At 62.1% G+C, this 12,929-nt stretch overlaps 1 protein-coding gene across 3 annotated transcripts in view; it reads right to left on the reverse strand.

The window, feature by feature from the left end:
* Positions 1-12,929, reverse strand: part of ARVCF (ARVCF delta catenin family member) — a 35,734-nt gene that overhangs the window by 6,724 nt on the left and 16,081 nt on the right. For 2 of the 3 annotated variants that reach the window (XM_047760901.1, XM_047760903.1), the window contains exons 3-8: positions 11,944-12,171; positions 3,593-3,751; positions 2,905-3,425; positions 1,573-2,072; positions 886-1,069; positions 2-119 (exon numbers count right to left, since the gene is read on the reverse strand). In XM_047760901.1, the coding sequence (XP_047616857.1) occupies positions 2-119; positions 886-1,069; positions 1,573-2,072; positions 2,905-3,425; positions 3,593-3,751; positions 11,944-12,153 (1,692 nt within the window). In that variant the 5' untranslated portion in view covers positions 12,154-12,171. Of the gene's footprint in view, position 1; positions 120-885; positions 1,070-1,572; positions 2,073-2,904; positions 3,426-3,592; positions 3,752-8,418; positions 8,575-11,943; positions 12,172-12,929 lie in introns of those variants that run through there. The other variant, XM_047760904.1, reaches the window with a different exon arrangement.

Below are 12,929 nucleotides of genomic sequence, written 5' to 3' on the forward strand. Positions count from 1 at the left end.
CCTTGTTGTCTGTGTCCTTCCTGCCCACAGCCGACTGCAGGGCGTGCAGCAGTGCGTCCACCAGCCCCTCACACTCTCGGAGCCGCCGCCGCGCCTCTGCACCGTCTGAGCTCACATTCCTGGGTGATCAAGAGCAAGCCCTGTGACTCCGGCTCCTACCAGACGCCCCTGGCACCCACCCAGCTTTGGGGTCTTGTTTTATCTGCAGAACATGCTGATGCCACACTGTTAAGGTTATTGGTGAATTACAGCAGTCTGGCAGTGGATGAGGGGAGGCAATGGCCTGACCACTGTTGAGGCTGCAGAAGGGGCCCTGGCCTGGCATCTGGGGGGGTGGCGGGCTCCCCTAACTCCCCCTGCCCCAGGGGCAGCTTAGGGCTCCTCCTTGCCCAAGGCTGGGACCACACAGGGTCATGGGGTGGTATCCAAAAAGGCAGGCAGGACTATGGGGACCCAGGATTGCTTGTGGGGTCTCCGCAGGGCCTCAAGGATGGGAGGGGAGAGCACGGGTCACATGGAGGTGAGATGAACCCTCCACATCAGACTGGAGGTGAGGGTCCTAGCCTCCCCCTGAATGGGATGGTGACAGGGAAGAAACCGGGTAGGGCTGGAGCTGGGGGTACACAGGAGGCCAGACACTGTTCAGGGGTTGCCCTTGGCTGAGCACTGCCCATCAGGCCCAAACTAGGGGCTCAGGGAACTGTGATGTGGCTCTGACGCTGAGGCCTGGATGGCTGTCTTCCATGTTTCCCTGGACACGAGGACGTAGCTGTCCCAGGAACAGGAGTCCCCAGGTGGACAGTCTCTGGGGCCTGGCTCCTGCCTCCTTGGCTGTGAACAGCCCTGGGGGCCGTGAGTGGAGCACGGGCCTGGCCCCATGCACACCTCAAGCAGCCCGACGTGTTCTTGAAGACAGTTGTCCACTCAGCATCCCGTGGCTTGGAGTCCTCATTGGGTTCTGGCTCCCAGCCCGAGTGCGGCACAATGACCTCATGGGTCAGCGTCTGCAGGCCATGGTCAATGATGACCATCTTCAGAGGCTCATAGGATGACAGGTTCCAGAGTGTGCCTGCAGGGTGTCACGGACCAGCCAGTGCTGACTGCAGGCACTGTCCCAGCTTCCTCCTGGGGACCCTCTCAGGACCTGCCCCTCCCTCCTGGGCCCCAGCTCACACAGGAAGGTGGGAGTGACACAAGCCATGGCAGGTCCTGGGTGCTGCTCTGGCGTGGGTGCGATGAGCACCCCATACCCAGCAGGGGCTCCCCAGTTGTGAAGGAGCCCCCAGGGGCTGGCAGGGAGCCTTGAGCTAGCAGGGGCCTTCTCTTCCCTATCCCTCCTCAGGCAGGGAGGCAGGCAGGTGGGGCTATTACTGCTAGGGCCACACCAAGGGTCATCACCCCACCATCGCCGAGTTGGGGAGACCAAGGAGGTGGGACCCAGAGGAACGTGGGAGCTGGTGTGGAGGGGGCCTGCCTGAGGGGCGCAAGGCAGCCAGGCCCAGAGGTAGAGACCTGTCAGGGCAACTGAACTGATGTCTAGCTGAACAGGGGCTCTGGTGGCCAGCGCCTCACCTGTGACGAGCTCACGGACCTCGCTATCACGAGCAGCCCGCAACAGGCGCACCAGGGCGGGCACACCACCGCAGTCCCGGATGGCAGCCTTGTTGTCGGAATCCCGGCCATAGGAGAGGTTCCTCAGCGCCCCACAGGCCCTGCGCCGCACCTCTGCTCGAGGGTGGTCCAGTAGGGCCACGAGCAGTGGCAACCCACGCAACTGCCGCACGCGACGCTTGACGCCCTCATTCTCGAAGCACAGGTGCTGCAGGTAGGCAGCCGCGTTGGCTTTCACAGGGTCCACCGGGTGCCGCAGCATAGCCAGCACCTCAGGCAGCTCGGGATCCCGCCAGCGCGGCTCCTTGCGGGCACTGTCCACCGAGGGTGAGCGCCGCACCGCCCGGTCCAGGCTACCCAGGCTGCCACGTTCAGGCTGGGCCAGGGGCGCTGTTGTGACCGGGAATGGGGGCCGCTCCTCCATCAGCTCACCGCCATCATCCGCCACGTCCTCATAGGCCCTATGCAAGCGAGCAGGGCGCATGACTGTCCTCTCATGGCTGCTAGCCCTGTCCCAAGCTGCCCATCACACCTTCTTGGGGATCATGAACCCACAAGGCTACAGCATCGTCCGTGCTGAGAGTCACACCATGGCTCAGCAAGAACTGACTCACAGCCAAGACTCACAGACAGAGAAGTCACTCACCCCCATCACAAGGCAGTTTTCCTGTTCCAAGCTATGTATGTTTCTATGAAACCTGTCTGTACTGGGGTCCCACCTTCCCAGGGGCCCATGTCTGGCTGGGGCTCCTCCCAGATGTGCCCACAGCCATCTCTTCAGGCCACCAGTTCCCCAAGCCCAATGTCAAACACGCTTCCCAGGTGAGGGATTGACGCTGGCAGGTGGTCTAGTGTCTCGTGGTCACATAGCATAACCCAGACTCAGGCTAAGTCATTTTCCTACCCTATAGACAGAAATGAGGACAGAAGAGACAGAGGCTACACTGGGACAGGAAGGGGTGCCTGGGTTCTAGTTACTACTGCACATGGAGGAGAGGCTGGACTCAAGCTCAGAAAGACACCCTGAGTCCCTTGGTCTTCCAGGCCATACAGCTGGAGCAAGGGCAGCAAGTGTAGGCACTGTCACAGCTTCTCATGCTCCAGACCTGCAGGGAGGGTGCCCAGTGTAACTCACCTCAACCCTTGCCACTGTCCCTGAGAAGAGCTGAGGACAATGCAAGCTAAGGTGTGGGTGACTAACATAGCCCCACAGCCAGCCCACCCGTGCAGTGTTCTGTGGCGGGGGTGGACAGAAGGCTTCCTGGAGGCGATTGGCAGCACCTGGGGGCTCACCTGGTGCGAAGGCCACGCCCACAGTCTGGCCTCCTCCTTGTGGCTGTGCCATAGTCAGGCTCCAGCTCCGGGCCACCCTCGTCATCGGCAGCCAGGCTGCGAGTGTCATCCTCCAAGCCGTAGGGCTCTGCCTGGAACCGCTCGGGCTGGGATCGGCCGGCCGGTGGCACAGGCTCAGGGCCTGGGGGAAAGGCCTCACGGCGGCCAGGCAGTGTGAAGCAGCCATCACCAGGGCCTGGGCCAAGGGGGCCTCCACGCGGGGGCCGCACGCCCAGCCCGCGGGACAGGCTGCCATAGCTGGGGACATCACGGGGCTCGTCAGGAAAGCCACTCCCACCGCTGAGGCAGGCTCGGGAGAGTGTGGCTGCCGGGCCGCCTCCACGCAGAAGGAAGTGCCGGTCTAGGGGGCCGTCGGTGAAGGGGCCCAGTGGGGGGCCGCCATCCAGCAGCGGGAGGCCATCGGGGCCCACAGGCACTTGGCGCACAGTTCGCGTGGTCACTGTCTTGACTGTCTTGGTGACCTGGTGGGTAAGGGGGTGGCTGGTGGGCTGGCAGCCTGAGAGGCCAGGGTGACCTCAGCCTTCCGGCCAGTGAGGGGTAGCCTGCAGGAAGCCAGGACACGGCCCGCTTTACAGATGGGGCCACTGTGCCACACAGCCTGCCCGCTGCTGCTGCCTGGCCCTGGTACCTTGGTCTCCGTGCGACGAGTGGTGCCATCTTCCGATGTGACGATGGACACATGGGAAGTGGGAGTGCCAGGGTCCTCCTCCACTGTCACCGTCTCCTCCAGCACCTCAGGTGCCTCTGGCATCGTAGCCAGTGAGGCCTGGCTGCCCGGGCTCTGCTCCTGGGTGAGGAGGCAGGTATTGGTGGACGGACGTGGTGCTTGCTGGCACAGGAGAGCAGACCTTGTACTGGCCTGGATGCCAGGAGGGCCTCCTCGCCTTGTCAGGAACCCACTACCCCAGGGCCTGTTTCAGTCCTGCCTCTGAAAGCCGAGGAGGTGACCATGGGGTTGTGGGGGGTGGCCCCACCTTGTGGCCTCCTTGGGCCGAGCCATCTGAGAAGGCCCCAGCCCCAGTGGCCCAGTCCTGGGCAGCTCTGTCTGAGCTGAGGCCTGGCTGCCAAGGCTCCTGGAGGCCCAAGGACCCGCAGGACACCTGACGTCACTCATCACCCTGGTGGGGTGCCCCAGGGTCCCTGGGCCCCTTCCCTGCTCCACCTCAGACACTTCGAGTGCACAGGGTGGCAGTTTCCACATGGCTCGTCAACTCCCTGTGGTCCTACCCAGGCTCCCTCTGTCCCCAAAGCCAGCTAGACGCCCTCAGAGGACAGAAATACCCAATTCCCAGGATGCCCTGTGCACTCAGAGCACCAAAATATGCTCACTTCTTCCGGCCTGACATTCTTGGGGTGTTGGGTGGGCACAGCCTGGCCTACCTTGCCCAGGCCAATGGCCAGCGCCCTCACTGAGACCCTAGGTGTCATATCAGAGCCCAGAGAAGGTGGACTCAGGCTAATGGAGCCCAGGTGATTTTCGATGGGAACCCCAGTGGCCCCTCTTGCACACTCCCCAGGACTCCCTAGCCTTGGCCCTTAGCTCCTGGCCCCCTTGCCAACATCCCTGGACAGAGGCTCTTCTAATGCCCACACACTCGCTGGCCAGAGTTGCCAGTGGGGAAACTAAAGCTTGGAAAGGACAGGCAAGCCCACAGCAGAAATGGGCTAGACCCACTATGCTGAGTGGCACAGGACCCAAGGGCCACAGTCCAGCCCTGGGCCTCTGATCACACAGATCCCCTGCGCCAACATCCCAGGATCAGCATCTGGCCAGGATGGGCAGGAGCTGAAACCCAAGCCATTGTGGGCGGACGTGGAGAGGTGGGGGGAGCACATTCCTGGGCAGCCAGGGCTGGGTCAGCAGGAGGACAGGCCCTGCTCCAGAGCCCAGGCCCCTGTCTTGCTAGATGGGTTCCCTGCCTGGGCCCCAGGTCCCTGAGGCCTACACAGACAGGGAGCCAAAACCCAGGGAAGGCTGGGATCTCGACCCACATCTGCTTGGCATCAGAGGCCTGCCCTGCTCCCATTCCCAGGCCCGGGAGTATGCAAGGCAAGGTGCCAAGGGCTGTCCTCAGGGCCTGCCCCCCAGGGTCCTGGGATGTGACATCTCCCCAGGTTGGGGTCCTCTCCTAAAGGAATGCGTGCCCCCCCCCGCCCCATTGCACACAGTGTAGAGGCTCTGGGCTCCTGCAACCTTTTCAGGGGTCCAGGGAGATGCCTGTACCAACTGGCTAGAATCCCTCAGCTCTGGTGACAGAGAAAGAGGTCACAGAATGCACCCCCTCCCCCAGAAGCAGGGCCTCAGCGGACAACATGTGAGATCTTGTAAGAAAGGAAACTGAGGCTTGACAAAGGCAAGAGGATTACCCAGAACTTCACAAACTAACAGGGAGATTCCAGGCACCCACGAGAAAGCCCTTCTAGCCACATGTCACCCTCGTGGGCCACAGCCTTGACTGCCACCTTCTGTCTTAGGATATAAGCAGCATGCAGGTGAGGACCCGCCCAAGAAGAAGGGACGCTGTTCCTGAGAAAGAGCAGTGAACTGAGACCGAGTGGGGAGCTGCTAGTGGGCTGTGGGGCAGGGCGGCCTAGTACTCCCTGCATGCACTGGGACAGCCTATCCCTTCCCGGGACCTCGGCGGCCCCTTCTGTATCTGACAAGTATGGGAGCAGAAGTGCGGCAGGCAGTGAGCTCTCTGCTAGGCCCAGGGTGGGGCAGTGTCCCATGGCTATGAGCGCAGGGAAGGCAGAGGACAGACCCACAGGAGGAGACCAGGAGGTCTAGGACACTGCTGTGGGATGGGCCCCTTAGGTGTGCATATATCTGCATAATTAATTCTCCATCCCTAGGTCAGGAGGTGTGCTGCTAGAGGCTGGCAGAGGGCGAGCACATCTGGGACCTTGATGCCACTGGGGCCTGGCTGCTGCTTCTCATGCCAGCCTGAAGACACAATGCAGAGCCAGGGGATGAGGGGGTGGGGGTCCAGAGAGCCAGAAGCCCAACAAGCCCTGGCAACCCTGCAGTGTCACCCACCCACACCCATCCTGGGCACCCAGAAGAGGGAACTGGAGGCCCTGAGAGCCCCACTGGCAAACGACCTCAGGGAGCTAAAAACAGCAATGACTTCACCCAGGGCGGTGGGGGGGGGAGCAGGCGGGAGCGTGAGTCAGCCAGTGATCATGGGAAGGCCCGGCCCCTGTTACACACACCGGGGCACACACATACGCACACACATATACATGTGTGTGAGCACCCAGCCCAACCTCATCAGTGCACAGGCTCTCCTGACAGCACCCAGGGCATATGGCCCCGTTACAACCTCCTGCTGTCTTCTGTCAACCTGTCCAGAATCCCTCAGCCAGCCATCCAGGTGTCCACTATGGGCACCTCACAGCCAGCAGGTGGGGGAGCTGAGACTCAGGCTACAAGGAGCTCCGAGGTCGACAGTGGCTGGACAACCAAGAAAGTCAGTGCTCAGCAGAGGCTGCTGACTGGGCTACCTGGATACTTGTCTGGCCTCTAGGCCCTGCTCGAGGGCCCTAAGTCCCATGTCCACCTACTCAGGCCAGCCCACTCTCAGGGACCCCTGCCCTGCTGGCCCAGATTTCCCCCATACCCCAGAATAGACAGCACTGCAGCCCTCCCTACACCCCTAACCCTGCCAAGTCCTGTCAACTGCCTCTTGTCACCCTGCCTCGGCCCCAGCCTCATCCTTGTCACTCTCACTGGGACAACTGCCCAGCCTTCCTCCACTTTTATCCAGGTTTATCCAAACCTGTCCTGCAGTGTTCCCCTCCACAGCTCTGGGCCTGGCCCAGCAAGAGGCTGCAGTATAGGCCTGAGGTTTCCTGTGAGTTCCCTTTAACTGGCCAAGGACTACAAACCAGGGACACAAGTGACTAGAACCCCAAAAAGATGGACCTTGTCACTGCTTTCAATGGGGTCCCCAGAGGCCCAGATCTGGAGGGCCCTGGGCCCGTCACACCCCCAGGCTCAGCTTCCTCGTATGGAAAAAGGGAGGACCTGGGCATTCAGGCCATGGGACAGGTGGGGTCATCCCAGTCCCACCTTTGTGACCAGGTCTCAGGTGTGGTGGGCAAAGAAAAAGGAGAGGCACGACAAGGCACAGAGGAACCACCACCTGAGCAAAAGCCCACAACAGCCTCTGGGGGCACATGTGGGAATGGTGGAAGAAGGGAACATAGAAAACAGGCCAAGTAACAACTGATGGGGGCTGGCTGGGGGTCCCAGAGGCTCGAATCCACCTGCACTAACTGCCCTTGACAGATGAGTACCATAGTCTGGATCATGAAGAACAGAGCGTGGGCTGGTGGCCCCACCCAGTTGATGGCCCCACTGGCACACAAGGGATGGATTAAGGTGGGACCCTACACCTGGCTCCCACAGCTCCTGGCCAGGTCCCTAGAGCACAAGATGGCTGCCACTGGATGAATGAACGGAGAGGTGGGTGGGGGAATGCCAGCCCTCCCACCCAGCATGGCCGTCCTGGATGGAGGCCAGGCCAGGCCAGCATCTCCCACCAGGGAGCCAGTTGTTGGCCCCTACAGACACCCTCTCCCTTGATGCCCACAGTGTCAGACCCAGCCCTGGCTGACTGGGAGCTTGCCCTCCAAAACAGCAGTCCACCTTCAGGGGTGCAGCCCCATGCTGAGTAGCCAAGTGGGCAAGGGGCAGTGGGTGCCCAGCTGACTCAGGAAGTGAGCAATGGCAGGGCTGGCTGTCACCCAACCCAGCTTCCCCAAGACCAGCCCACACATTGGCCCCAGATTCCCCCAGCTCCTCTGAACTGGCCCCTCCATTTCTGGGGCACACAGGCACCTAGCTGTCCAGGTGGGCAGGTGTGTAGGAGATCTACCCCTGGCTACCCCCTTGCTTCTCCACTCAGCCTCAGTTTCCCCGCCTGTTAGTGGAGCCCGCCCCTCTGAGCAAGAGTGCAGGCTGCAGGAGCCTTCCCCTATGCTGTTGCTGGAACCCCCCCTCTGCCTCCACACGTGAGCAGGGCAGTCCCCCAGCCCTCTCTCCACGTGCACTACCGCTGCAGACCCAGCTTCTATGAAAGCTCCGAAGCTCCTGCGCGGGGGGGCCCCTAGAGCCTGGGCCCTGGGAGTGTGGGGGAGGCCTACCCGCGCGGCTTTCTCCAGACTCAGCCTCCCTCCCGCGCAGGGAGCTGCTCAGAAAGGCCCTGCCCAACACCCCATCCCAGGCACCTGTCCAGGACGTTCTCTGAGGTGCGCCCGCCCTCCCAAACCGCACCCCCCACAGCGCGCTCACTCCAACGCCCCGCCCGACCCCGGCCCGGGACGCAGACAATAGCCGCCTCCCGCCGCGGCTCCGCGAACAAAAGCGGATCCTCCCGGAGGGCCGGCGCCCCGCCCTCAGCCGCCGGCCCCCGGGACGGTGCCCCCGGCTGGGACCAAGTTCCCTCCAACCTGTCTGAGTTCGGCAGGCATCGGGCCGGACGCGGGGGCGCGGGCCGGCGGCGGTGGCTGGACCGGGCTCGGCTCCGGTGCCTCAGCCGCTCGGCTCGGGCTCGGCGGACTCGCTCCCCGCAGGGCGGCCCCGGCGGCGGGGCGGTGACCGGTAACTCGAGCGGGGCGGGGCGGTGAGGCGAGCAGCCAATCGGGCGTGGCCAACCTGGGGCGGGGCGGGGCGGTGCCGGAGGCAGCCAATCCAGCGAGGCCGCGCCCGGCCAATCGGGCGGGGCGAGGTCCCGCCCCCACCGTCTCGGGGCGGGGCTGTGCAGCCCGGGGCCCCAGTGGCCTCCGCCGCTGTGGCTGGTCCGGGGTCCTGGTTCCTATCCACTACCGCGAGGGTGGCATTTCTCCGCCGAGTACTCCTTTCCAGGCCTCGGTTTCCTTCCAGTAAAAGAGCTCACAGTCTTTCTCCTGCAGCTGGGGAAACAGTTCTGGCAGGGCAGGGGCCAGTGCGGCCATGGTAATCACGCAATGCCACCCTCCCGGCACCAGCTGCCCATCCTGGCTGAGAAAGTTTTCCCCAGCTGTGAAATGGTTACACTAGTTAAGGCAATGCCAGTGTTGCAAGGTCTCTCCGGCCTCCCAGATCCAGCCCCAGGCCCTTGCCCACCCCCCAGCATGGCCCCCCAGCAAGCATCTCCACAGAGCTCAACTGGGACCTGGCGAACGGCCCTGCCCTGACCCACTTTGTCCTGGATTCTCCTCATAAAGTCACAGAGGCCTGAGACCCCATCCCCTGAGAGGTGTCAGGGCAGATCAAAGGGAGGGGAGGGGGCACAACTCTTGGGTGACCCTGGCCACAAGCTTGTGGGCCAAGGTGGCCTCAGACCCTCTCCTCCACACCATTGATCTACTGGGAAGTGGTGGCTACAGGCGTGGTTAATCAGAGGGGGGTGCTTCCCCAGCAGCCTGGCATGGAGGTGCGGCCATACCTTGAGAGACTGGCTCGGCTGGAGGTAAGCATAGACACAGGGAAGGGCTGGGCTGGGGCTGGGGCAAGCCAGTGGTTCTCACATCATAACAAGGAAACTAGGGTCTGGGATGAACAGAGCTGGGGCCAGCCCACAGAGGTTTGGTGGGTTGGGCAAGAGAGGAGGCCCTGGACTGGGCTTTCTGTCTCCTACCTTTTTGTCCCCAGACTCCACTCAGAAAACCAAGCCCTGGGCCACTCCTCTTCCAGGACATGCCATGTACACAGGCCATGCAGCCTGCATGCTCAAGCACTCTGGTGTCCTCTGCATGTCCCTCAGCCTCAACTTCCCCTGAGTTGTCCTAACTGCTAGCCCCCTGTATCCTCCATTTGTGTCAGCCCTAAGTGGAGCCACCTGGTACAGAAGCCTGTACCACTGACCTGAGGGCACCTGGCCTGGATGTTGACATGTGAGTTGTTTCTGTCCTCTCTCAAATTTCATCAGCTCCTAGTGCTCCAGACACATACCCATTCTGGCCTAGCCCAAAGCTGGCTGGGTCCCGATAAGTGCCCACCACCCTGACCCCGGCCCCACATTGGGTGAGGGCCAGCCCTGCTCCAGCAAGCCTGCTCTAGATAGCTGGAAGAGGGGTCCCTTTCTGCTAGAGGATGAAGGACAGGTAGCCAGGGCAGTGGAGCAGCCTGGGGGCACCACAGCAGCACCCCCTGTCCTCTCAACTCCCCACCAGCTACTTGCTTCACCACCAGTCTCCAAACTTTGCAGATCCTGGCTCTGACCCTGAGGACCAGGTCCACATAGCTGTGTGGCTCACAGGTTGGGTCACTGGGCACCTCGTGCTGAGATGAGACTAGGAAGCAGGTTTGGCATGGAGGCAACCAGGCCTGGCCAGCTGGCTGTGGTCCTACCTCCCTCAGTGTCCCCATCGGTCCTGGGAACACACGCTCTCTGACGTCAGCCTGAGAAACCATCTCCTCCCAAGACACAGACAACCAAGGGCAGGCCTGGAGGCCCTTGAGTGGGGAGGGGCAGTGGGCGGGAGGGTGGTGACCTGATCTTTAGTCGCAGCCCTCAAGGGCTGGGGCAGCTCCAGGCCCTGGGAACATCTGCCTATGGGGGCATCAACCCTCAGCAGTGCCTTCTGGGCTGGAGGCCAGAGCCCTTTCTGGCTGGGAGGGCTGGAGAGAGCACCCGGCGCCTGAAGGGTCACAGGCTGCCACTGTCCCCATGTGGCCCAGCCAGGCTATTCTGCTCCCCAAGTTTGGGGGAATAGGCCTGGGGCCCAGCTCCAGCCTGCTATGGGCTGGCTGTATGGCTACCTCAACACCCAGTGGTGGGCTTGGAAAGAGCAATGAAATGGCAAGGGTGGCCAGCACCAGGGCCTCCTGGAGACCACTATAACAGGGGACCATGCTGGGGTGTGTGTGGGTTGCCCACTGGCAGATGGGAACCTCAAGGCTTGGGGGCAGTCACTGGCTGGGTCGCCCTGACAGACCACTGCTTCTGAGCCCCACACACCCAGGCTAGGTGAGGCTAGCCAGCTGGGCCAGTCTCAGCCAAGAAGCCAAGACTCCTAAGTTGCCCCTCTGCTCTCCAGCCAGAGGCTCAGGCTGCCCCAAGCCACTGGCACATATGTGCCAGGCCCACCTGGCCAGCAGCCTGCCTGGGTCCTAGGAGCTGGGGGCCAGCAGGACCAGAGAAGGGAGGGTGTATGGGCTGCAGGACGCACCAGAAGATCCATCTCCCAGGTTTAGGAGAGAAACACTGCTCCCAGGGAGGTGCCCACTGGGGGGGCCTCTAGGGTCATGCTGGGAGGAGCCCAGGGAACTCAACAGTCTGCTGCCCCCTGGCCTCTGAGCCTGGTGGTGAGGCAGCACCCTACCCAGAGACCCTCCCCTTCTCCAGGTTCCTGGGACAGGGAGAGGTCTATATTGCCCATACCCTGCCCTGCACCTCAGTCAATTGCAGCAAAGGCCAGGCAGGGCATTCCTGCCTTCCCCCCAGGAGCCAGATGCGGCTGCCCCATCTGCAGACTAGGCACCGGGGCACCGTGTGTGTGTGTAGGAGCCTGGGAAGCCTGAGCCGACCATACACACTGAACTTGGAGTTCTCGGGACCTACTCACAGAGCAGACAGTGCACTATAACTGTAGGGCTGAGCAGGACCAATGGCTAGTCACCCTCTGGGCTGCAGGCAGAACCTCTGCCTTGCTCGAGCTGCCCCTGGGCATGCAATGAGGGCAGGAGACCCCATGGAAGCAAAACCCTATGTCACCAGGCTGACTGCTGAGCTGCCCAGAACAGACCCTTCCCAGCTTCTTGAGCCCTATGGGATCACTCAAGTGGACAGTGCTATTCTGAGGGTCAGGCTGTGTCCTGTCCATTTATCACACGATACCCTGCATAGCCAAGGGAGCTGAAATCTTACTTTCTTTCCCTCCCCAGAGGCCCTAGGAGGTCTTTCATTAAGTCACTGCTTGTGGTCCACTTAAGCCCCTTGATTGTTTCCCTACTTGGTCATTTTCACCCTTCCTGAGTCATTGGGCTGTTACCTGCAGGACAAGCTGTTGCCAGGCCATTGGCAGGGGCTGTCCACTGCCTACACCACCACTGCCCACACCAGGCTGCTGGGCACGCTCCAGCTGCAGGGCAACATGGCGCCTTTCCTGCTCCAGGGCCCGGGTCAGCCTCTCAAAGCGGGCCTCCTGCTCCTTCACTGAGGCCAGGATGCTGGCAGCTGAATGCACCTTGCAGTCCTCCATGACCGGGATGCTGGCTGGCTGTAGACAAAGCAGAGCAAGGTCAGGATGGGGCCAGGGCGGAGGCCCTGGACAGGCCACCATGAGCCCCCTGCTCACCCTACTCACAGATCACGTGACTCACTCCCAGACCAGAGCATCAAGCTCTCTGGAGAGAAGCCACATTGATTAAATTCTAAATTAAAAGCCATTAATCCTGGATGGCCGGAAGCAGCCGGCTCCCTCCCTATAGAGTGTGGGGCTCTGACCCAGGCTCCCTGCTTCCTGCCAGGCCCAGCTAAGACTGTTGGTGACCCAGAGGCTGCTGGGAAGGGGAGGGAATGGGGGCAGAAATAGCTGGTATGACCAGCTCTCGGACCTCCCAGGCCCTCTGCTGTCCCAGCATATGCTAGCTTACTCCAACATCATGGCACCAGCACGGGCCCATCTCACTGAGGTGGACACTGGGGCCCAGGGCAGGTGGCAGAGCTACTGCGCCAGCAGGCTGGGGGTGAGAAGTCACCCTACAGCCACTGGGTGCCTGGGCCACCAAGACAGGTGTGGGGATGACACTGGCCTGCAGACCACTAGTCCCACATGCACTCATAGCCATGCCAGCAGGGAGCAGGATGTGTCTGCCCGTATGAGCACAGCAGGGCTGAGCTTCTATGCCCAGAAGCAGCCTGATGCCTGATCCAGAGGGAGGCTGAGGGCAGAGCCTGGGCACCTGAGGCCAAATGTGCAGGAAGAGTCAGGCCTGCGCAAGCCCCAGTCCTGAGCTGCCCCTGTGGGCCCCAGGA

Source organism: Phacochoerus africanus, chromosome 15, assembly GCF_016906955.1.
Source record: "Phacochoerus africanus isolate WHEZ1 chromosome 15, ROS_Pafr_v1, whole genome shotgun sequence".
In the NCBI taxonomy this organism is placed as follows: Eukaryota; Metazoa; Chordata; class Mammalia; order Artiodactyla; family Suidae; genus Phacochoerus; species Phacochoerus africanus.